The sequence below is a fragment of the Caretta caretta genome, chromosome 1, assembly GCF_965140235.1.
Source record: "Caretta caretta isolate rCarCar2 chromosome 1, rCarCar1.hap1, whole genome shotgun sequence".
Lineage (NCBI taxonomy): Eukaryota > Metazoa > Chordata > Testudines > Cheloniidae > Caretta > Caretta caretta.
Genome location: NC_134206.1, coordinates 243,041,341 through 243,066,487, shown reverse-complemented (window position 1 = coordinate 243,066,487; position 25,147 = coordinate 243,041,341). Strand labels below are relative to the sequence as shown.

Sequence of the window (25,147 nt, the reverse complement as noted above, 5' to 3'; positions counted from 1 at the left end):
TGAGCTGCTGCTCCCTTCCCACGTGGGTATGTGGGGCAGGGAGCAAGCATAGATATCTATACAGGAGCCCCTGCATTGCAGTGAATGGTTGGCACAGCACTCTGCTCATCACAATGGAGGCCACTTTTCAACACCAGGCTCTAAATGGGGTTAGATTTCTTGGGTGGCTAAAAGGGAAGATTTTCATTTCCAATCACATCTCTAACTTGCCTGCTCTATCTCCCTGCTCCCTCCACCATGCCTGCCTGTTGTACCGACACTCGCATCCTGCTGCATCACAAATGGAGCATACCTCTCTGCCCTTTCCTCTTTTCTCCTCCCCCATGCTATTTGCTACAGGAACCGATCTTCCACCCCCCGACTAATTGGTGCAGTGGGAGAACAGCAGAAAGGGCTGCAGAGTCTAACACACTGTGATAGAAGGATATATTTGACTTCTTTCACTTCCAGGAGGACAGGTGGGAAGATGCTGCAGTCACAGGCAGCATCTGTAACCAGGAGCAGGAGGTTACTGTTGGCAATCTGCTGTGCTACAAACATCCTGTAGGAGGGAGAGAGAGAAACTATAAGCCCACCCACCCCAATGCAGGCGATTAGAATAAAAGATAGGGAAACTGCAGCACCTGCTGATGATGTCCATGGGCAAGGAATACAAGGAGAAGAGAGAATGGGAAAGAGACAGCAGGAGGGAAAGGACAGGGAAGGGAGAGGAACAGTGAACAGAGAGAATGCGGGGCAAGGAGAGGTGAGGTTCAGTTGATGAAATTAAGGTACCTTTTTATGCCAAACCTATTTGAATTTAAAAAAATCCAAACTAGACAAATACACACACATTTGTGTGTGTTATATATTGTCCTATAAAGGTAAGAATTTGCTTAGGTTGCAGAAACTTGGTTGAGAAAAATAGAAACACCATAATACAAAACAGCACATTCACATAATGTGGCTGCGTGATGTTTTGTGCCATTAGAATCTGAAGCGTCACTTTGTAATTACAAGTGTCCCCACCCCATTTTATAGCTGCGTATAAGTGTAGTCAGAAAACTATCTGCATGATGCTGTAGCTATGTATGGGTGAGACACAACCTTATACATCCTTACTGTACATAGCCAGTAGTACTCACCATCCCTCGGTGAGTCCTCAGGCTTTACACCTCCTAGCCCTTTCTCTAATGCACACTCCTGGTGTGGGAACAACTCTGAACATTCCCTGCAATCCCAGCCCCACACCTGGGTGCAACAAACTCCTGTATTTTGCTAGGTTATGTATGACTGGAGCTGGGTGAAATTCTTTTGATGAATAGATTTTTTTTCATTGAAAAATGCATTTTTGGTGCTCTGAATCTATTTATGAATTTTTGAGAAAAGCTGCATTCAACCCCCCCCTCCCCGGCCCAAAATATTCAACGCGTTTTATGTCAAATTTTTGTTTTGAAGACTTTTGCCTTTTTGTTTCATAACATTTCAGATGCAGATTTGCCAATATCTTTATTTAAAAACCACCCCCCAAACATGGGGAGATGTAATAAACACCCAAAACGGGCTACACCAAACAGAAAAACTGAAAAACTTCATTTAAAATTGACCGAAAATATTTTGTTTGATTTGAAACAAATTTTTAATTTTTTTCAAGTTTGACAAAAAAAAAATTTTTTTAAATGGTTTTGGTTAGAATCCAGCCAGATTTTTCAGTTCAGTTCCTAACCTCCCCCCCGCCCTCCCCTTCTTCTTTCAGCTCTGGTGATGACACCCAAATGCAGTGTGCCTAAAACAGGGGTCGGCAACCTATGGCACGTGTGCCAAAGACTGCACGCGAGCTCATTTTTAATGCTGGGGCAGCAGCAGCGTGCTATTAAAAATCCTGCCCCGCCCGGCCCGCTCTTCTCTACCTCCCACCCCCTCCCACGGGGGCAGGGGGCAGAAGCTTGGTCCTGCCGGCTCCCCTGCCTCTTCCCGCCCTGTGCTGGGTTTCTGCCCCTCCTCCTCCTCCTCTCAGTCCCTCCATGCCAGCAGATCAGCTGATGGCCCTTGCAAAGGGGTGGGGGAGTAGCGGGGTCAGTGTGCTCGCTGCTCCCAGCGGAGGCAGAGAAGAAGCGGGGGCAGGGCCTTGGAGAAGGGGGTGGTGGAAGCGGGGCATACCCCCTCCAGTCCCCTGCCATGAGCACCCCACGACCCCAGCCCACACCCCCAGCCCTCTGCCCTGAGCCCTGTAGCCCCGTCACACACACCCAGCCCTCTGCTTGACTCCTTCACGCCCCCCCCATGACCCCAGCCCTGACTCTGGCACCCCCCCACATACCCAGGCCCCCCACACCCCATGCCCTGACACCTGCACCCCCTCACAGGCCCCCAGCCCTGACTCTTGCACCCCCCACATCCTGATTCTTGCACCCCCCACCCTGAGCACCAAACAGGAGCTCCTGCACCCCCTCCCCACCCACATTCCCACCTGCACCCCTCCCACCAAATGGGAGCTGCCCAGGTAAGCTCTCCACACCCAAACCTCCTGCCCCAACCCTGAGCCCCCTCCCTCATTCTAGCTCCTGGCCCGACCCTGTACCCCAACCCCCAGCCTGCTCTTTCACCCCCGGCCCTGTGCTCAGCGCACTCCCACCCTCATCTCAGTGCAGAGAGAGAGGAAGAGAATAGCCAGAACCAGGGAGAAGGTAGGTACCCACTGTATGTACGCAGGGTCGGGACCCCAGACCAGCAGCAGGCTGAGCAGGTCTAGCAGCCGCGATCCCAGCTGGCAGGAGCTGGCGGATGGAACCCCTGAGCGGCAGCGGGCTGAGCCAGCCGGCAGCATAAGATCAACATTTTAATTTAATTTTAAATGAAGCTTCTTAAACATTTTGAAAACCTTGTTTATTTTACATACCACAATAGTTTAGTTATATAATATATAGACTTTTAGAGAGGGAGAGAGAGACCTTCTAAAAATATTAAAATGTATTACGGGCACGTGAAACCTTAAATTAAAGTGAATAAATGAAGACTCAGCACACCACTTTTGAAAGGTTGCGGACCCCTGATCTACAAAGTCAGCTAAAACAAGTATGAACTGCAGTGCTCTACTGCCCTCTGCTGGGATTTTGAGGGGAATGGGTATTCTGTAATCTGTAAACGTTGAACGGAAGAAGGTGCTGTGTAGCATTGTGTAGCGATGATGGCAAAGTAAGAATGTCTGCATTTTTTCATCCTTGGAAGCAAGCTCCCCACAGACCAGGACACACCAACTCAAAGCAGCACCAGGCCCTGCCAGAACAACATGTAAAACCTACAGACATATTTCCACTTCTACAATGATCAACACAACACACCTTTCACAATCCATGGATCCTCCGCATGCCTATCACAACATGTGGTGTACCTCATCCAGTGCACTAAATGCCCCAGTAACAACTACGTGCGTGAAACCAGATAATCACGACACTTTTGACTGAATTCACTCAGGAAAACAATATAAGACAAAAACACCCTATCACCTGTAGGTGAACGCTTCACAGAGCGATCACTCTAAGTCCCCATCCTCAACAGAAACCTTCACAACACTTTCAAAAGCTGAGCCTGGGAGCTTAAATTCATAACTCTATTAAACATTAAAAATCACGGCGTGAACAGACACTGGATTTATGGCTTATTACAACCATCTGTAATTGTCTAACCCCCCTCTTTTTGTCCTATGACTGCAGAGGTATGAATGGGCCACTCTACCTTGAATAGGAGGACTTGTGGCACCTTACAGACTAACCAATTTATTTGAGCATAAGCTTTCGTGAGCTACAGCTCGCTTCATGCATCCGATGAAGTGAGCTGTAGCTCACGAAAGCTCATGCTCAAATAAATTGGTTAGTCTCTAAGGTGCCACAAGTACTCCTTTTCTTTTTGCGAATACAGACTAACACGGCTGCTACTCTGAAATCTACCTTGAATGGTCCCTTAGAGTATGTGCTAACTACTTCAGCTAAACAATCTGTCCCACATTGCCTTGTGCTATGATGCTCTAAGTGCCTTTCCCAGACCTGAAGACGAGCTCTGCGTGGCGCGAAAGCTTGTCTCTCTCAGCAACAGAAGTTGGGCCAATAAAAGATATTACCTCCCCCACCTTGCAGTTTCTGTGGGCAGCTTCTAATGTACGTGTAGGCGGCTGGGTGAGTGTAAGGGAGAATCAGAATGCAGCACCCATGCTGCCTTATGCTCCTGTGCAGGCAGGGGTGAAAGCGAGTCGGTACGGGCCGCTACCTCCTGCAGGTAAGAACCCGCCCCGGCCCATACCCAGCCCACAGTAAAGCGCTGCCACACCAGTGTTTTAACGTCTCTGCTTCTCTTGCCTCCCCTGTCGCTGCCCCTTCCCCCTGTCGGCGGCCCTGCCGTAGGGTCCGTACCAGCAGGGCCGTTGACGGGGGGGCAAAAGGGGCAGTGCTTTAATGTTAAAGCGCTCCCGCGGCAAAGGACCCTGCAGCGCTTTAACGTCCCTGCCCCTTTTGCCCCCCGCCCCGGCTGCTGATGGGCGGGGAGGGGAGGGAGGGGCGGACAAAGGGAGCAGCTGCCCTGGGGCCGGCGATTTAAAAGGGCCCAGGGCTCCAGATGCTGCTGCTGCTACTGCAGCAGCGGCGTCTGGAGCCCCGGGCCCTTTAAATCAACATGGGAGCCCTGGGTGGCATAGGCCAGGCGGTCTGGAAGGGCTGGCTGGGGGATGCTGACCCCCAGCCCCGCCCCTTCCACCAGGGGCCGTGCCCCTTCTGGGGGCCGGAGCCGCCCCGCGCTGTACCAGTAAGTGGCCTCAGTTACTTTCACCCCTGTGTGCAGGCTACCTGGCCCTTGGGTCCAGAAAGCTCACACTCGCCGCTTTTATACCTACCCTCAGTAGAGCTGTGCTGGGGATGATAGCTTGATTTGTTACTGGCAGGAGGAAGCAGAAGCTGGGGAAGGGAATAGTGACCTATCCTCAATTCCTAGTGGCGAACTTACAATTTACCTCTAAAAGTTCATTCTAATAAACATAGCTCCACTCTAGCCCCATATGTACTTCCCAGTCTGCACAATTCAGAGGTTCATAGACTGTAAGGGACTATTAGATCATCTAGTCTGCCCCTCCTATATATCACAGCCCTTTAAATTTCACCCAGAAACCCCTGTATTGAGCCCAATAACTGGTGGTATGTTTGGCTAAAGCACATCTTCCAGAAAGGCATCCAGTCTTGCTATGAGGACATCAAGAGCTGGAAAATCCATTCACTTCTCTTGATAGTTTGTTCCAAGAGCTAATCACCCACACTATCAAAAATACCTGCCTTATTTCTAATCTGAACTTGTTTGGCCACAGCTTCCACTCTTTGGTTCTTAATTTTATTATGCCTTTCTCCACTAAAGAACCCTATCGTTAGTACCCACTATTTTCTCCCCATAAAGGTTCTTGTATTCTGTAATCAGATCACCTCTCACTCTTCTTTTTGAGAATCTAAACAGCTAGAGCTCTTTACAGCGCTCACTGTAAGGCATTTTCTCCAGCCCTTGAATAATTTTGGTGGCTCGTTTCTACATCATCTCAAACTATGCAAACTACTTTTCAAAGGACGCCAGACCTGTACACAGTATTTTAGTATCAGTCTGACTAATGCAGTATACAGAGGTAAAAATCACCTCTCTACTCCTCCTCCTCACTACTCCCCTGTTTGTACATCCAAGGCTCACATTAGCCCTTTTCCGCACAGGATTGCGTTGGGAGTTCCCCTTTAGTTGCTTGTCCACTGGGACTCCCTAAACTTTTTCAGTCACTGCTTTCTAGCATATAGTCCAATCTGTAGTCATGGCCTGTATGACTTGGCCCTAGATATACAACTTTGCATTTGTCCATATTAAAAAGCCTCTTGTTTGAATGGGCCCAGGTTACCAAGTAGTCCAGATGGCTCTGCATGACTGCACTGTCTTATCGTTATTTGCCAGTCTGGGTCACCTGCAAGTTTCATCAGCAGTGATTTTATATTTACTTCCAGATCATTGATTAAAAATGGTGAATAGCATTGGGTCTAGCATTGATCCCTGTGGAACCTCACAAGAAACACCACCCTCCCCCTTTCTTTGATGATTCCCCCATTTAGGGTTACTTTTTGATATCTTTCAGAGTAGCAGCCGTGTTAGTCTGTATCCGAAAAAAGAAAAGGAGGACTTGTGGCACCTTAGAGACTAACAAATTTATTTGAGCATAAGCTTTCGTGCATCCGATGAAGTGAGCTGTAGCTTACAAAAGCTTATGCTCAAATAAATTTGTTAGTCTCTAAGGTGCCACAAGTACTCCTTTTCTTTTTGAGATCTGTCAGTTAGCCACTTCTTAATCCATTTAATATGTGCTCTATCGATACTGTATAGAGCTAATTTTTAAATCAGAATGTCATGTGATACTAAGTCAAATGTCTTGCAAAAGTCTACTACATCTACGCAGTGACCGTTATCAACCAAACTTGTAGTCTCCTCAAAGAATTAAATCAGGTTTCAACCATGTTAACTAGCATTAATTATATACATGGTGTTCTTTATCAACAGAATCCCATGACAGTTTTTCCATTGTTTTGCCTGGGACTGATATCAGGCTAACTGGTCTATAGTTACCCAGAGCATCTGTTAGATTTGTTTAGAGTCCACACTTGGGTTCTGTGAAAAATTAGATTTTTGCAAAGCCTAAAATCAAGAGAAGTGTTAAAAAATGGATTTAAATATCTCCCTGCAGTGTGTGGGTGGCAAAGACTGCAGCATTAGGCTAGTGCTTGGCAACCCGAAAGGCAAGCTGACTATAAATGAAAATGTGAAACTCACCAGCATAAAGGGTAAAAAATAATCTAATTTTATCATTTTCAGCTTTAATAATGTAAGGGTTATTAAGAGCTGATCACATTTTAGTTGTTGAAAAATGACTTATTCAAAATCAGAAACTTTCACAATTTTTTTTTAATTTTCCATGTTTTTTGATGAAGTTGGAAAGCAAGAAATTTACCCACTTTTTGCCTTTTTTGGTTTATAATTTTTCCTTTATTTCTTCTCTTTTTCCCTGCCCCCTTTTTTCTGTGGAAAAATGGAAGGGGGGGGGGAACAAATGAAAATAGGGAGAAAAAGGAAAACTAAAAACTATTGAAAATAAATGCTTTCTAAACAGAAAATGTTTGAAAAATTTTTTGAATAAACAAAAAATTGTTCCTCTCTTTAATCTGTGGAATGAAAATGACTGACTGATTTTTGTGTGTGCATTTTTGCCTATTTCCCAACCAGCTCTTGGTATTAATAGGAGATTCTGTTTTCGTGTTTTATTTTAAAACCAGGGGTTCTGACAGATTTCTCTGTCTACCTCTGCTGATACACAGTGTGACCAGGGAGTTCCATTGATTGTGTGAGTAGGGTGACCAGACAGCAAATGTGAAAAATTGGGACGGGGTGGGGGGGTAATCGGAGCCTATATAAGAAAAAGACCCCAAAATCGGGACTGTCCCTATAAAATTGGGACATCTGGTCACCCTGCGTGTGAGGTGCTTTAAAAATGCTGGCGACAAACAGGCACAGTGTATCAGGGGATTGTTCTAGAATATTGTCATTCTCTTTCAGTGAGTTTCAGGTGGTATCAATGAGCTGGGATGAACCAGAGGAAGGAATGGAGGTCTACAGGTAAAGTCCTGAAATAAAAGGGGAGACTTATTTCTTACTTTTGACAGTCTCCGCACTCTATCAGCCCATTGGTTTCTTTGATGGTGCTCTCGTACACGAAGACAGGGTATTCTGTGTCGCATGGCTGTAGCATATCATGTTTCTTATGCTTGTGAGCTGCAATGGCAAAAAGAGATGAAGTCAGAAATGAGGACTGGGGAACGGAGAGACTGAGGGCTGGTCTACATTACCATGGTAAATCGATCAAACTTACGCAACTTCAGTTACGTTATTCACGTAACTGAAGTCAATGTAGTTAAATCCATTACTGCGGTGGCTATACTGTGCTATGTTGACGGGAGAGCATCTCCCATTGACTTCCTTTACGCTTCTCGGGGAGGTGGAGTACACAAATCAATGGAAGAGTGCTCTCCCACAGTTTAGCCTGTCTTCACCAGACCTGCTAAATTGACACTCACTGCATCGATTGCAGCAATGCCAATCTACCGATAAGTGTAGACCTGCCCAGAGAAATGGATTGAAAGAAAAATGTGGACGGTGCCAAAAAAAAGGCAAAGTTGCTGACAAAAATGAAGTGTAGTGATACTTAAAGCCACTAGGTGGTGCAGAAAAACCAGTGTAGCAGGAGAAATGTTTGAGGTATTACTCTATGGTTACATTGATAAAGTAATACTAGGCCTTATCACACACTGTTTTTAACTGTACTCATATAGTTCAAGTGGTAGAACTCCCCTACCATGGATGCTCTTATAGCAGTACCTTATATCAGTACAGCTATTCCCATAGTGAACGAGAACAAGCTATACCAGTATAAGGTACTTTTAGACTGGTTCAACTGAGTCCCCAGTTGGGGGGTGTATTGATTTAACTATTTTGGCATTACCATAGCACTATTAGTGAGGCGGAGTTAAGACAAGATGTTGTGGAAGAAAAACCTATGTTGCCTGTTAATATTTGAAGTATATAAAACAGTGTGGTTTATTTCATATGAAGGAGTGGCTTATCATTTGTTCATTTCCTGCATAGCTCCTGGAAAGAGAGACATAGTGACAGCTTGGTCTCCAAGTGCCCTACAAGGTCTAGTTAGTCAAAGGCCCCTTCTTACTTGCTGATATTAGAAGAGGCCACGGATCCATCTGTATTGTAGTAATAATTGGCTAGGCTTTGTCTGGTCAGCCAATAACTAAAGAGATTAGTATTTTCCTCCATTTATTGACTTCTCAGAGACCTAGTCCATATTGGCAGCTCAACAAATGGAACAAATAACAACACCTCTATCCCCATCCATCGGCAATGCAAAGACCTGCTGTTAGGCACCACAGCCTCCATTGCTCTGAAACCTCACTGCAAATTCAGGACCGTTGCAGGAAAAAACCCAAGAGGATTGATTTGCTTGCCCCTTCCCATCTTAAGGCTTCTGACTAAATGCTTTGTGAACCTCCCCTTTCCATTCCTAGGAAACTCAAATTGTTCAGTCTACTTACAATGATGGAAGACGGACTTGGCTATCCGAGTCACATAATGAAGATGGGTTCACATGACAGTCACACAAGATGGCAGCACAGTGAATGTATGAAGTCACATGGGGAGGTCATGGATGGAGCGAGGGGAAAATGAAAGAAAGCAGAGAAGGAAGTGATGATGAATAGTACAGGAATCAGACCCTATGAATAACTAGTGAGGATTTCATATTACAATACAGCCTAATTCATACGGATCCTTCCAGCTCCTAATGAGGCATTGTGCTCAACTATTGTGCAATGTTCTGTTTTCGTTGTCTTGACTGATAGATACAGATATAGAAGGTAGTAGGAAATGACAAATTATAGGTTTTTAAAACCATCCTGTATCATTTAATGGAGAACTATATGTTGGCTATAGAATTCCATAGAACCTGAGGGAGTCTTTCAACTGAATATTCACCACCACTGACTTTTATATATTCAGTTGGTCCAATGTGGGGAAAACTTATCGGGATACCAGGGGAGAAGAAACCATTCTACCGCTTCATGTGATATTAAGCTGCTGTAAAGTCACCATAGCCCCAGGCACTGGGACACTGAGTCACGAACTTCATTCTGAGTGCTTTTCAGCTTTGGAGCTTCAGCAGGTCTTGAACATGGTGGTAATAGGACCCGGAGACTAAATTCCTGGTGCCCATGTGCGAGTGTTGCCTTGGCACTGTGCAAAATTTTTCTGTGTAACTCCTTCCTCCAGTGGTGCTGTAACATTTGTGTGCTGTGGGGTAGCTGTATTCCTGCATACTTACCATCTGCCAAGTTGTCTGAGGGCCAGAAGTCACAAATATTGAACTCCAAAAGAAATCTGACAAAAGAGCAAGAAGAGAGGACATTTTACACTAGTCCAGAAGGATACAGGTGTCACAGAGATGGCCTAGTGGACTGCCAGGGCCTAAAGAGCCCAAGTCCTAAAATGTGCAATGTGAATTTTCTTGCAGCAGAAGCCTGAGACCTTTTTCACCCTTTCTGCACATCCCTTGGGCTCTCTGATTTGCTCTGTTCATTCTGGAATGGCTAATTGTGCCTTATTTCCGAAGGACAGTGTAGGCTGCCTCGCACCCAGTGCACTCATTAGCTCTGTGGCCTTTGAGGCTGAGAAATTATTCAAGCATCTTGAGAACCAGCTGTGGAGTAAGGATTGATCAGTGTGACAGAAGCAGGTACTATGCAAACACAGCGACAGCTGCAGTGTGTGCCTGGTGAACTAATCTGTACTAAAGATGGGCTCAAGCCTTGGACTCTGGATCTTTTCCAAACTGCAAGGATGTTTTAGATTCGGTGCTTCAGTTTGGGTCCAATGTAAAGACTGACTGAAGCTGCAACATTTGGACCCAGATGTAGATCTGAACTTCCTCAATCTGAGGGGAAGCTGACTCCCGTGCTCCTGTTTAAACTTCTCTTCTCTCCTCTCCCCTCCTCCCCCACCCCCCGCACCATGCACAGGAAATATAGGGTATAGTCTCCAGAATGTCACTAGGATCCTTATTTGAACAGACTCATTTCTTCTTTCTTTATCTCTTTTCAACTGAACAATTGCTCTCAACTGATTTTAGTCAAATCTGAAAAGGAAGGATGGTCTAGTGGTTAAAGGAACTGCATTGGGAGTTGGGAGAGCTAGGTGATATTTCTGGTTCTGCCACAGACTTTGCACTCTGATGACCGTGGGCAAATCACATGACCACTCGGTGCCTCTGCTTCCCAATCTGCAAAATGGGAATATTAGTACTTCTGTATCTCACAGGGCTGTGGTGAGGTGCTCAGGTACTATGGTGATGAATGCCACAGAAATGCCTATGCAGTAGAACCTCAAAGTTACGAACACCAGAGTTATGAACTGACCAGTCAACCCCACACCTCATTTGGAATTGGAAGTATGCAATCAGGCAGCAGCAGGAGGGAAGGAAAAGAAAAAAAGCAAACACAGTACAGTTCTGTGTTAAATGTAAACTACTAAAAAAATAAAGGGAAAGCAGCATTTTTCTTCTGCATAGTATAGTTTCAAAGCTGTATTAAGTCAATGTTCAGTTGCAAACTTTTGAAAGAGCAGCCATAATGTTTTGTTCAGAGTTACAAACAACTTCCATTCCCAAGATGTTTGTAACTCTGAGGTTCGACTGTAGTCATGTCTTAACAAGGAGCCTGTGCTTGAATTTGTTAGATCTATCTCCTGTTGGTGTGATCCTCCCAAACTGATGTACTCACATGAGGAAATCACTTATCAGCCACTTCAATACAGCGAAAAAGGTATAAATGGGCTGGAGAAAAAGAAAAAAGAGAAATACCATAAAGATCTGCTCACAGAAAAGACAGTTGTCCTGCAGGACTCAATATTTCATCTAGGTTCTCTCTACCAAGCAAACTCTTGGAAATGGGCTAGAATTTAAGCTCTTGGAATCAATGGGAAATTTGCAAAATGCATCAAAAGCCAGTGGAGTCTCCTTGCTACCAATAGTATCTCCACGCTTCCACTTACATTGGGTCAGAGAGTTTATTCCAAATGTGCATGGGACTTTGAAGATGTAATTACTTGGTGATTTTCCACTGGTATGGGTGACCTCTGAGAGCACAGAGCAAGGAAGGAAATAAACCAACTAAATGGGACAATGCCGGTTTAAAATGCTGTTATCATCTGATGGTAAGTGGTACTTTTGGTACAAGCTGTGGCATTAGCAGCCTTGCACTAAAGTTAGTATTGTCTGCTTTTGATAACACAGCATATTTACCCCATATCCATCCAGGCTTTTTTAAAGTGGATTGCCTACTGCCCAATCTACCTACCTTTTTAGGTAGTTCCTGGCCTACATGCTATTCTCAGAACGTTTAGCTTTGGTCCCTCTATTCCATGTCTTCATCTCTTCCATGGTAGTCTGAATGCCTCTTCCTAGAGGACTTTCTCCTGATGCTGACATTGCAATGGCCAGTCAATTCCTCCACTTTCATCTACAGATTGTAACCTAAGAAAAGCCTGGCACTGTACTGGTGACAGTTCATTGCATAGATTTCTGTGGTTCCCTATATGCCTGATAGGCATGATGGGCCAATTTCAGACCGCATGTAAATGGCCGAAGGAAATGGAGTTGCACTGTCCTATGTCAGGTTTGAATTTCCTATTACTTGAGAACAAACAACTGCTTATCTCTTAACAGGAATATGTTTCAAGACATTAGAGAAGTTCTGGACCAAACTACTGATGAGCATTCATGCAATGGGCTGACTATAGGGAGATACGTACACTGAGCAGAGGCCGGGCACCGCTGTGATGATGGTAGGGCGTTTTACACATGGCCTGATAGTCGTACATCGTCACCCTATAAAATCAAAGCAAACAAACAGTCAAAAGCAAGAAGTGCGACCATCCATGAGATGGTCACTCAAGTGTGAGCTACTTTTTTTCCTACTCAGGCTATATCCTGGATATATTTTTGTACATAAGAATTGCCATGCTTGACTAGACTGATGGTCTATCTAGTTCACTATCCTGTCTGTGGCTAATGCTGGATGCTGCCGAGAGAGGTGTTGTAGCTGTTGTAACTTTTATGTTGAAATGTTCCCAATTAATATGAAGCTGTTAAAGAAAAGGGTGCAATAAAACACAACTTAGTTTTCAGATTAGAGCCCCTAGTCGGTTACAGACAATCTATTTAGCAAAGGACCACTAGGCGACACAGTGAATGATACACTGAACTTGATTCAAAAGAAAAATGATTAGTTAAGCAAACAGGCATGCAATTACTACTTACACAATACTACAGTTATACTTATACTTGACGGTGAAAGTCTGTCAATGGGTGATTAGTCCACTGACAACAGAGTAAAGTACAGTTTTATAAGCTTGGAACCTAACGGTACTTTTTTGATATTGATTGGAAGTCTCCTCAATTTTAACAAAACTACTTTTTTATAACTATTATAAGAATAATTAACATTAAACCCACTTATTACGATATTCACATTTTTGTCATCTTTTTATTGGTTTTTTACATTGCACATCATTTAAATTGACATCTATAACAATATATTTTCATGCTATTAATAGAGATAACATTTTAATAAAACATTTATCATTTTTAAAACCACAGTAAAACACTGCTAAAACTAGTTCTAAGCAAAACATAGGAAGGACATGAGCAAAGTTACATTGTAGCCAACTTCAATTTTTCTATCTTACTGTTTTCAACTTCTCTCTAACTTTTCTTACACTAGCAACTTTAATTTCTCCATACTCTTCTACACTTAGGCCAAAACCTATTTTTTACTTAACACAGGCTACACTGTGCAATACTATACCAAAGGAGGAAATTTCTTCCTGAATTCAGATGGTGACCATTGTATGTCGTCCAGCAGGAGGATTATAATTTATCTACCTGAGTAACCCAGATGCCATTTTTAATCCATCTAAATGTTTAATTTGTTTCTGAACTTACTAAAGAATTAGTGTGCATGCAACTAAACCAGTGAAGGACATTCAAAGGGAAAACATTTTCAACCAACTCTATTGCAGCTACTGAGGAGGTCTCTGGCAGCCAGCCAATCATTTAAAGTCTTTCAAGGCCTGATGAGAAACTGAAAAGCTTTCAACCAAAAGCAGACACACACACCACCTTCTAACATATGGGACTAAGACATAGGTGCAGTTCCCATAGTGCAAGACTGGGGCAGTTTGGGATTTAGTTGATCCCATAATGCTTTGCAGTAGCTGGATCCAGTAAGCAAGAGAAGCCTGTGTCACGGAGTGTGGGAGAGTCCGGGCCCCGCACCCCTCTTCCTGGGATTCACCATGACTCTCAGCCAGCCAGCAAAATGGAAGGTTTATTGGACAACAGGAACACAGTCTAAAACAGAGCTTGTGGGTACAACTAGGACCCCTCAGCCAAGTCCTTCTGGGGGGCAAGGAGCTTAGACCCCAGCCTTGGGGTTCCCTGCGTTCCACCTCCCACCACAAGACTGAAACCAAAACCCCTCTAGCAGGCTCTCGCCTTTGTCCAGTTTCCCGGGCAGAGGTGTTACCTTCCCCCTCCCCCTCCAGGCTCAGGTTACAGGCTCATCCGATGAAGTGAGCTGTAGCTCACGAAAGCTTATACTCAAATAAATTTGTTAGTCTCTAGGGTGCCACAAGTGCCACTCCTTTTCCATCCCCAATGAAACTCCCCTGCCACATTCCCAGGTCAACACTCCCCCCTCCCTGCTGCATCACAGCCTGGCAGGAGAAGGGAGAAAACAAGAAATGTGAGGATTCTGGTAAGGGGGAAGATGCTAGGTGAAGGAGAGTCTGTAGGAAAATTGACAGTAGGGAAATAATCGAACTTCCTGCCCCACCTCATGGTTTCCCTCATTGTCCTTAAAGTCAGCTATACCACTGTCACTGGGACAATACATTCCATCCCCACCTTTATCACCTTCTAACAGAAGAAAGGTACAGAGGAGATCTCCACTTACTGCCTGAACATTCCCATGTTTAGCAGTTGGGTCATTACTGAGCCGTCCACTTCACCAAAAAATTTTCCGGTCTGCACAGACAAAGTGATAAAAGGGGAGAGGGAAGAGAGAAATGTTAGTGATAAAGTTCCCAAGCTTTCTATTGGTGAAACCAATCCATTTGGTCTAGAAGCTGAAGGATATACTGCCTGGTGAATACTGTTAATAAACAACAAGCACCTTTAAAGAGGTATCACATAGCTCCAGCTTTTGATTGGCTGAGAAGTTTGAGGTGGGGGCCTGTATTCGCTTGTGAATATTTGTGACCTGTGCTCACAGGTTCTGAAAGCACGTGCCCCTCCTGCCTGAGCTAAAAGACCCAGCTATGTTAGCTCAAAATCTGTAGCGGACTCGTAAATCTCTGTGTGGTTCAGCGACTATAGGGGGGCAGAGAGCCAGAATGTGTATGTGCAGTTACATGTTTAGGAACCATAAGCAATTTTACAAATCACAGCCACACAGGTACCAAAGGTGCACTATTAACAAATACAAAAATGGCTGTATCACTTTTTTTGTTTAAGAGAGACATTGTGCAAAGATATAGTCAGGATTATCGATTGGGCAGGTTATTACAATATCAGAGGGTGAACATTTTTTATATACATCAATGTAGTTGCCTCTGGAGATTTTCTTGAATTCAACAACAATTCTGCCTTTACTTACTAACAAACCAGAGTAAGTCCACTATAGTTATGTTTAACATTTGTCAGAGCAATGGTTTGTTTTCAGGCAAGTGTGCTTTCTCTGAGGATGGGCTAGGGTAACTAAATAGTTATTTATTGGTCTTCTGTCCATTTTGCAGTGTACAGATCTGATGCGTTAATTTTTCCATAAGAATTATCTCTCAGATATTATGGAACCATTCTTCTAGTTTGGGCGAAAATTCCCTTTTCTAATGAGAAACTAGTTCAGCAGCCAATAGCAACTGAGAGATGAATTCTTCATTACTGTGAGTGTGACCATTTCCACTAGGAAGCCTCAGGAGGATTTACCAAAGAATCATTTGATAATAATCATCCAACATTAGTAATACTTGGTTAAAAATCTCCTCCCAACACTCTTAAAGAGCCAGACATTCCCACCACACATACATATGCGCAAAGTTACCTCGTCCCCGCGCAATTTGGATTTTAATCATCTCAGACTCAGTCAGAGGTGTCAGAGCAAGCTGCAGCTCTTTCACCTCACTGGCTCTTTCAATCTGATTATGGTGGTTATTGGTCCAGCTGCTTCATTTAGTACCATTCTGTAGCAGTAATGAGAGCCAGAACAGTTGGATTTAACACCTCATAATCTGCAGCTGGCATGGCAAGGTCAAAGGGCCATTGTTGGACTATGAATGTGGCCTGTCTAGTTCAGGAATATTGGGATGTCTTACTGAGTTCCTGCAATTCCTCCTGAGCACAGAGGGCCTGATTCTCATTTGCAGTGGCAATGTAAATGTTGAATGGATCCTTAGTATAAATGAGAATAAGGCCCAGAAAGTACATCCAGAAAACAGCAATGATCTGGTCTTTTGACCTACAGTACTAGATTTTCAAAGCTAGGTACTTTTATGTACTGTGTGCTTGATAACATGAGAGAACTCAATTTTTAGTAAACCCAAATGGCTCTTTACAATCTTTACACTCAAACTCTTTACAAAGCAACTCTTTACACTCATTAAAGCCCAACTCCTAAGCTTCTGCAGCTCTCAGCTTTCACTAAGCTGCTTGCTTCCTTTGGGAAGAGGTTACTGGACCGCTCCCTCCCCTCCAGCTCCCAAGGCATAGGGCGGCCTAGCTTGGATGATCCACTGTCTGTTCTTAAAACTATCTCCTATACTGTGGGTGGAATCCCTGTTATCAACATATGGATCAAAGCGAGGCTATATGCCCTGGACGGGGGCGGTGTCAGATCAAGGCAAAGGACAGCAGCAGGATGGAGTGAGAAGAGACATGGGGAAGAAGATCTTTCAGGTTCTGGAGTAGCTAAGGCCATTCAATCCCAGTTGCTCATGTCATCACTGTAAGAACACACACACTTTGGCACGTTCCTCTATTTTTATCTTGAAATATATGCTGGGAAGTGTCACACTGTTGGCAGGTTCTGTTTGTTTTAAACAAGAAGCCGGTTCCTTGATTGCCTTTCTTTGGCCAAATGCAGGGAGAAATAGGAACGAGGGCCCACCACTGTTCATGCTAGAGCAGTAACAGTTTGTGCTGCCTTGAGGCACAGATGGGATGCGGGGAAAGCTTCCTCTTGAGACACACGGTACTGCATGACTCACTGGACTCTCCCGCATGGACTCATTCACGATCTGATGTGCTTCCTGGTTTGTTTTGCATGATAAGCACTGCAGGCAGAACTTCTGTCCTTCTCTCTTTTATATGCAGACATTGGCCTCTGTATTTAAATCGCATACACTTGCAAAACACTGGTATCAGCATCAGGTACTAGGCACATATAACCTAAATAGCTAACTCGGATAGGGATGTGGCAAGCTGGCTGACTTGCAATGTGGCAAGCTGGCTGACTTGTTCCCTCAAGGAAATCCAGATTCAGAAACGCTCCCCTGTGTTAAGATGCCCCACATGTGGAGATCCAGGAAGGCTGCAGCGTGGTGAGTTGTCCTGTGTGGAGACCCAGGCTGGAAAAGGCTGCAGTGTGGTGAGATGTCCAGTGTGCAGACACAGACCAGGAAGGCTGCCCTACCCAGACCTCAGGCTCCCGATTTAGTAAATCTACTGCCTGTGTGTTCTACTGGAGGGGTAGCTGCCATTTGTTTGATGTCTGTCGCAGAGGAAAAGGCTGTAGGAATCCTATGTAGGATTCAACAATTTAGAGACCAATGGTAACAGGTGAAATAAAGAGCCAATCTAAATACAAATGAAACATGAACAAAAGAAAGTCACTGGCAAGCAGTGGACTGAGAAGGGAAATGATGAATTTCCTCAGCTCTGGGGAGTTAACAACTACAGTAGCTGACAGCACTGGAGCCTGCCAGAATGCCTGATCTCAGAGGTACGCGGATAATGCTTATAATTTATCCAAATCCATGATAATGACAGGTTTTCACTCGTCAGATCTTCCAGCGAACAGCTTTGCATAAACCTCACTTTCCATAAGACCCAGGGGCAATGCAGAGGTAGCACAAGAGGAATACAGGTGCCATGTGCCCAGAACTGACAGCAGTAATGGCATTAAGCAGTTTGCCGTTGCCTTTGTTCATGGGGAAATGGCTTCAGGGATGTGACTTTTTTTTTTTAAGTATGTGAGGGTCAAGGTAAAGAAATAGTCGAACTTAGTCAAAAAAACACCCCAGACGTACAAACAGTAAGAACATAGCAACTTCTCTGCAAGAGCAGACCAGGGGTCCATCTATTCCTGTATCCTGTGGCTGACAGTGGAGACTTACAGAAAAATCTGCCCAAAGGGGAAGTTCATTTCCTAACCCACTCTCGGTGGCTGATTTATACCCCGAAGCGTAAGGGTTATATCCCTTCTCCATTTTTTAATCTGTCTAATGCAATTGTGGATGGTCTCATTAACCATCTAAATGACCATGCTGTTTTGAATTCTATTAAGTTCTTGACTCAGTGAAATTGTGTGGCAGTGAGTTCCACAGGTTATTGGAATATAATGAAACAAAGGTTTTCTTTTATAAATTTTTCTTTTTCTATTTCATTAACTGTCCATTATTTCTTGCATTATGAAGAAAAGTAAATAGGCGTAAATATTCATCTGCTCTCTACATTAAACCATCCTGATCTTTTCAGTGTTTCCTCTTGTGGAATTCTCCCCATGCCTCTAATAATTTTTTCAGCCATCTCTGAAGCCCCTCTAGTTCTGTTGCATCTTCTAGCAGAGGATGGCCAGAACTAAACACACCATTTCAGGTGAAGGCATATCAGTGACTCACCTAATGGCATTGCAATATTTGCAATATTTTTTTCTACTCCATTCTTTATGTATCGTAACATTTTGTTTGCTTTTTTGACATCATTGTACACTGAGCAGATGTTTATACTGAAATGTCCGTAGTGCTGCCCAGGTCGCATTTCTGAGAGTGAAATTAGAGCCCAGAAATGTATACGTGTAGTTCAAATTATTCCTTCGTATGTTCATTACCTTACAGCTGTCCATACTGAATTTCAACTGCCATTGTATTGCCTCTTTGCCTAGCTCCATTAAGATCTTTTGATGTTCTTTCCTAATCTTGATTTACCTAAATAATTTTATCTGCACCATTCACCATCTTGCTCTTTCCCTCTCTCCCTTTCCCAGATTATTGATAAATATGTTAAACAACACTAGTCTAACTATGGAACGTGGGGACACGCCATTGGTAACCTTTTCTATGTTGTAAATGGACTGTTTATTCCTATTCTTTGTTTTCTGTCTCCTAACTACTTTCTGGTCTAAGACAGTACTTTATTTCTAACCCTGTAACTACACAGTTTCTTTAGCAGCCCCTTGTGAGGGATTTTTGTCAAAAGCTTTTTGAAAGTTCCAATAAAGGTATAACTGGTTCTCCACTATGTACTATTTTGTGGACACTCGCAAAGAATTTTAAGAGGTTAGACAGAATTTCCTTTACAGAAGCTGTACTGTTTGTCATGTCCATTTGGGTGTTTTACAATTCTGTTTTTAAGTATCACTTCAACCAGTGTACCTGGTACTGAAGTAAGGCTGCAGTTATTCCCAGGATTACCCATTGCGTTTTTAAAAGACAGGTGCAATATTTGCAACTCTCTGGTAATCTGGCATAGGGTGGATTTTAATGAAGTTGCATATTTTTGTTAGAAGGTTAAACATTTCATTCTCCAGCTTCTTTCTACACCATCTGGCCATGCTGACTTACTGCTCTTCAGTTTGAGTTTGTTCCTGCATCTCCTTTTTTGACATCGGAATCCCTGAGAGTGCCCCATCTTCATTATCTAAAAAGAGTAGGTTTGGGATATGTATCTCCCCAGCATCATCTCTAGTGAAGATAGACATAAAGAAATAATTTAGGGCCAGATTCTGTCAACCTTACCCATGCTGAGAAGCACATTACATCACAAACAGTCCCACTAAGCTCAGTGGCACTCTTGTGGAGTAAGATGATACTCATAATATGTAAGGGGATCAGAATTTGGACCTTAGTTTCACAACAATTTTCCTTACTTGCTGCCTTTAAACCCCAATAGTCCAGCAGACCTACAAATTCTCTTACAAAGTTTTCTCCTTCTAATTTACTTAAAGAATTAATTTGTTTCTGTCTTTGGCTTTTTGCTCTTCAAATTCCTCATTAATTTCTACCTGTGACAGTCTATACCACTATGGTCACCATTTTTACAAGACCAGGATGATTTTTGTACAAAGTATGCCTTGTAAGGTATCATTTGAAAACTCATAATCTGCTGAACATTAGTGTTCTGGTAAAATAAGTATATCATTATTGTATGTAAAGTTATAGGATTCTACTGTATCACATTGCTGTAAAATGCTATAAGTAAAGAAAAGCAGGCCCAAACCAATTGCTCAGGAACAAAGGACAGACCAATATCCAGTCTGGTGTTAAAGCGCTATCACGGTTTAAGCAGCCATTCTCCAACAACAGGAAGGTGTGAACGAGAAATTTACATTTCATCACAGGGACGGTTCAGAACTCACATACACAAGAGACTATTTGTCACCTGCACCCCCGCTGGATCAAAGAGGGGCAGTGATATAAAAATGAGAGCCAGTGGCCTCCAATTCACCTCTCTTCCTTCCATCTCTCTGCTCATGACATCAATGAATACCTGAAGGACACTGAACTAAGGGGAGGGGTCCCAGCCTGAAAGGAGACCCAGCCTGTGAAATTTACTGCAGCGTATGGCGAGGAAAACCTTTGCTTTGAATTTTGTTAGTTTAAGTTAACCATTAGCTTGTGTTTTACTTTTTTTTTTGTAACCAATCCTGACTTTTATGCATCATCACTTGTAATCCTTTAAAATCCATCTTTCTGTAGTTAATAAACTTATCTTTTTGTTTTATCTTAACTAGTGTACTTGGATTGAAGTGGGTGGGGAAACTCCATTTGGCCTAACAAGGCCTGTGCATATCATTTTCCTTTGATAAAATGGTGGACTTTCTATGCGCCTGCATTGTTCAGTAGTGTGCTGGACAGTACAAGATGCATAGTTCTAGGAGACAAGTCTGGGACTAGAGAACTTGCTGGTGTTGCTCTGCAGTTTAATTCAAAAGTGGCTAGTGAGTAGCGCTCAATACTTGGTAGCTGGGAGTGATTTTACATGCTAGAGGCTGATTTTACATGCTAGCAGGCCAGGAGTAGATGTTCTTACAGCAAAGCAGTGTAAGAGGCATCCCAGGTTGGAGAACTGAGGGGACACAGCTGTTCAACAGTCCAGACTGTACCCTGTACCCCGTCACACTACCGTATATTGTACCCGCAATAGTTTATGCTCCTTTCTATTGGCTTCACTTGAGCTGGATTTCCATTTTCTGAAGGACACTTGTTTGGCTTGAGAACCCAGCCATTTAACCATCCTGTTTCTTTTCTTGCCTTCCTGCTTCTGTTTTGGCTTATGGGAATGAATGCCCTTTATAACTCTTGTAGATTGCGTCAGTCACCTCCAGGGTCAGGGTAAGGATTTTAATTTCTTTACTTTTGACATAAACACCTTTTTGACTAGTTTCTTCGTTATCTTTAAAAATTCCCTTTCTGAAGTTCAGTGTCACAGGGCCTTCGGTACCTTCTCTCCCCAAACGATGTTGAGTTTAATTAATTATACTGTGGCTGCTCTTACTTAATGATTCAGCTAGAGTCATTTCTTCAACCAACTCCCAGAGACAGAATGATATCAACACTCTGCATTCTCTAGTACCCTTCCATCTGAGGGTCCCAATGCATTTCACAGGCACTTATGCATTCATTAATTAAGACTCACCATGCCCCCGAGGGGAGGGGCAGGTAATTATTGCTATTCCCATTTTATAGATGCAGAAACTGAGGCACTAGAGTGACTTGCTCAAGGCCATATACCAAATCAGTCCCACACCTGGGAACAGAACTAAGGTCTCCTGACTCGCAGCCCTAGGCTGTAACCTCCAGACCCCACTCACTTACCAATTGCTGGGGGAGGGTTTCAGCAGATTGGATGTAACACAGTGACGCCTCTTTGCTGAGCGCTGATATCTCCATCTCCTCCCGTCTGCCCCAAGCACCCCTCCCCAGTGGTTGTTTGATCTGATGCTTGGAAGGACAAGTGAGAAAGCAGGGGCCTATTCTGTGTCTCCAAACCCTCGCTCCCTTGTTCAAGACTGGTAGGGAGAATACTGTGCTGAATGCCCTGCTCTGCTGTGCGGGGGCCCTGATCCTGGGTCTGCATATTGAATAACTGAAGGCTGATGCATCTGAACTCTCCCCTCTATTGCATAAGCAGATCTGAGCCCTCTTACCTCTGTGGATCTCTTGGAAATGAATATAAACCCATTGTTATCAATGAGGAAGCAGTTCAGATTCTGCAGAGATAAAAGGAAAAGGAAGTGAAATTACAGATGGCACTTTGGTTATGGTTGGTTGTTTACCGTTACCAGTATATCAGGGGAGGTAGTATAGCCTAGTGGACAGAGCATTGTCCTGGGGCTCAGGATACCTGGGTCCTTCTATTCCCAGCTCTGCCATTAGCCTGATGTGTGACCCTGGGCAAGTCACTTCCCCTCTCTGTCTCCATTTCCCTTCCCACCCTGTGTCCACTTTGCTTATAGTATTTAAAGTGTAGGCTCTTTGGGGCAGAGACTGTCTTTTACTCTGTCTGTGTGGGGTGCTACTGTAACATAAATAGTATTTAAGAAAACACTACACACTGTTGGAAAAGGAAGGGAGTTCAGACAGCACTCTTGTTAATACAATAGTAATAATACCCTGCATTTATCTAGTGCTTTCCACCTGCAGATGTTAATGTGCTTTATGAACAATAGTGAGCTAACCCTTGTTACGATCTCCATTTCACAGATGGGGAAACAGAGCACAAAGGATAAATAATTCTCCTACGGTCACACAGTGAGTCAGTGGCAGAATGAAGAAGAGAACCTGGGACTCCTGACAACCAGTTCTTCTGCTGTAAGCACTAGATGATCCTGCCTCCATCTAGATTTTTTTTTCCCAAGAGAAAAAGATTCCAGATACCCCAGAGGCAAAAAATCTGGGATAAGAGTGAGAGGACCCTGGTCAAGCTCCATCATTTCATGGGCAATCCTGATCTTCTATATTTTGCAGTTTATCCTATTGTCTCAGACTGAGGGAGAGATCAGGATTCAGAAAAGACCCTCTCTGAGCAGGAAAAATGGATTCTCCTCTGACCCCACTGCTCATAGGAGAGGACATTCTCTCCAGAACACAGCTGGGGTCCAATGGTAGAGCAGCTGGTGGAAACCCTGGATGGCATGAACATAGGGAGAGAAGCCCCTTATGTTCTCCATTCTAACAGGCATTTTCCTCAGCAGCCACTAGAATCAGCTGGCCAAATCAGAGAGGAGATCGATGCACTCTGAGCCCAACATGCTGTATCATGGTGATTTCATCTGATCCAGACAAGCACCCTGAAGGACTTGGTGCTAGGTCAAGTCCTATACTGAATGTTTGGCTCACGAGCAGGGGGACTCTGGTCGTGGTACTGCTGAGCACCTCTTGTAAGGTGTTGAGCACCCTTGACTCCCATTGATTTTAGTGGGAGCCAAAGGCTCCGAGAACCTCCCAGGAGCAGGCCCTCTGACAATGACCTCCTCATGCCATAATGCTCACAGAGACCCTTTAACTAACTCAATGAAACTTACATCATCCTGACAGCTCAGCGGACACAGGCCATCCACGCCACTGCACTGGAAAGGAACAGAAGAAGTTAAATGATGACAGTGTCGTATCTCATTGTCCTTCCCCTTGAGGCTATCGGACAAAGGGTCTACATCTTACAGCTGGGTACAGGTCAACGAGTTAGTTACCATTTTGAAATAGACTGTCTACGCAGCACACACTTAACGCCTGCCAAGGAGGCCAGTAATGGTTCTGCCCTCTACCCACAATCTAAGTCCTCAAAATAACGAGTATTGTCTCCACTGAATATTACATGTGAGCCTGGTTCTGCCTTCCTTATCCACTTTGAGCAGGACCTTGCTCTTTGAATAGGGACTGCTCATAGAGCAAGGCACTACTCACGGCTTGTCTACACTGTCAGTACCTGGCAAGCTGGGATAGAAATCTACAGCAATCTAGCTTGCTGGGCACTAACTGGCTGTCTGCTTCCACATGCTACAAGTACATCACAGTGGACTAAGGCAACTTCTAATGTGCTTTAGTGGGGCTCACCAGGGCAGTTAACGTGCAGCAGGCTAGAGCGCTGTATGTTCACAGCCTAGCTTGCCACGCACTGGCTGGATAGCAAGCCCTCAGTGCAAGTGGCAGAATCAAACCCTCTAGTATTAATAACAAAAATTATTATACAGTGGAGAGAAAACAGAGTGCATTTTCATATTTCATAACATCTTGACCAAATAAAGGCATTACATTTTAGGGATGCATTATTCTCAGGCAGTGGGTTTTTCCAGACAACTAATGACACAATAGAATGTGAATGTGCTCGGATAGCCTCAGGCATCATCCATTTGCTTCATTCAAGGATCTACAGATACCAGAGTTGACATGTGTGTCACACCACTGAACTGGATAGGGACAGGAGGAGTTAAACAGTGAGTAACAAAAGCCTTCAAGTGATTATTCATTTCATAACTATTCCGTGTTTGTGTCTGTCTCTTTGTGTTATTTTTTAATGTTATTTTCCTTGGGCGCAAGGGAGGGAAAGTTGACACAGTGTTGCCAAGTTCTCGCCAGAGGGTGGGGGGGGTCCCCCTTCTATGGCTTTCCTGAGGTTTGGGAAGAATAATGACAAAGATGACAGGCCTTGCCTACTCTGGATCAGCTGCTGATTATTTTAAAACTGCAATAAATTTTATAAAATAACCCCCTCTCCGCCTGCCCTTCCTGGCTGTTTCTGAACAGCTACAGGTAAATAGGCCTCTCAAACCACAGCAAAACTATTAATCGCAGCTAGTGTTTCTCATCTCAAGATCTGCAGCACAGAGTTGCTATTTCCATGGAGCCATCCTGGGTCCTGTAAGTGTATTTCAAAGGATGATTAAAGAATTTTCAGTTTGCTTCAGGCTCCATGGGTTTGTGCCGTTGCATCTTCATGCCACAGCTACATCAGCTCTTCACATCTTGATAATGGTTTAATAGGCAATGACATTACCTGGTCCATTGTTATGATGTGAAGGTGTAAATGTTGCCTTGTCACAATGGGATTATTTCATCCCTGCATGACACACACAAAAAAGTGGCAGCCCTTGACGTCACTCTGGATTTTCTCTGGTTTGTGCGGCTGAGAAATATGGCCATAACAAACCCAAGAGTATTACCCATAGGGATGAAGATTAACAAACCAAAGTGAAGACAACTGAGTTAAGCCGAGGGATAG

The 25,147-nt window shown here is 43.9% G+C and overlaps 1 protein-coding gene across 1 annotated transcript; it reads right to left on the bottom strand.

Moving 5' to 3' along the window:
• On the bottom strand, positions 1–24,931 carry LOC142071156 (voltage-dependent calcium channel subunit alpha-2/delta-4-like). The gene is made up of 9 exons (XM_075125721.1): positions 24,923–24,931; positions 23,454–23,498; positions 22,077–22,139; positions 14,610–14,680; positions 12,406–12,481; positions 11,376–11,428; positions 9,923–9,978; positions 7,692–7,809; positions 1–541 (listed from the first exon to the last, which is right to left on the bottom strand). The coding sequence occupies exons 1-9, from the start codon at positions 24,929–24,931 to the stop codon at positions 334–336; spliced, it is 699 nt and encodes a 232-aa protein (XP_074981822.1). The 3' UTR covers positions 1–333.
• Positions 24,932–25,147: the final 216 nt, after the last annotated feature.

What these genes read in the sequence shown, in the direction of transcription:
- LOC142071156 (XM_075125721.1), bottom strand. An exon ending in CTGATAAGTGATTTCCTCAT is followed by an intron (nt 9,979 to 11,375) that starts GTGAGTACATCA and finishes CTCTTTTGTCAG; the next exon opens with ATTTCTTTTGGAGTTCAATA. An exon ending in GAGTGCGGAGACTGTCAAAA is followed by an intron (nt 542 to 7,691) that starts GTAAGAAATAAG and finishes TCCCTCCTACAG; the next exon opens with GATGTTTGTAGCACAGCAGA.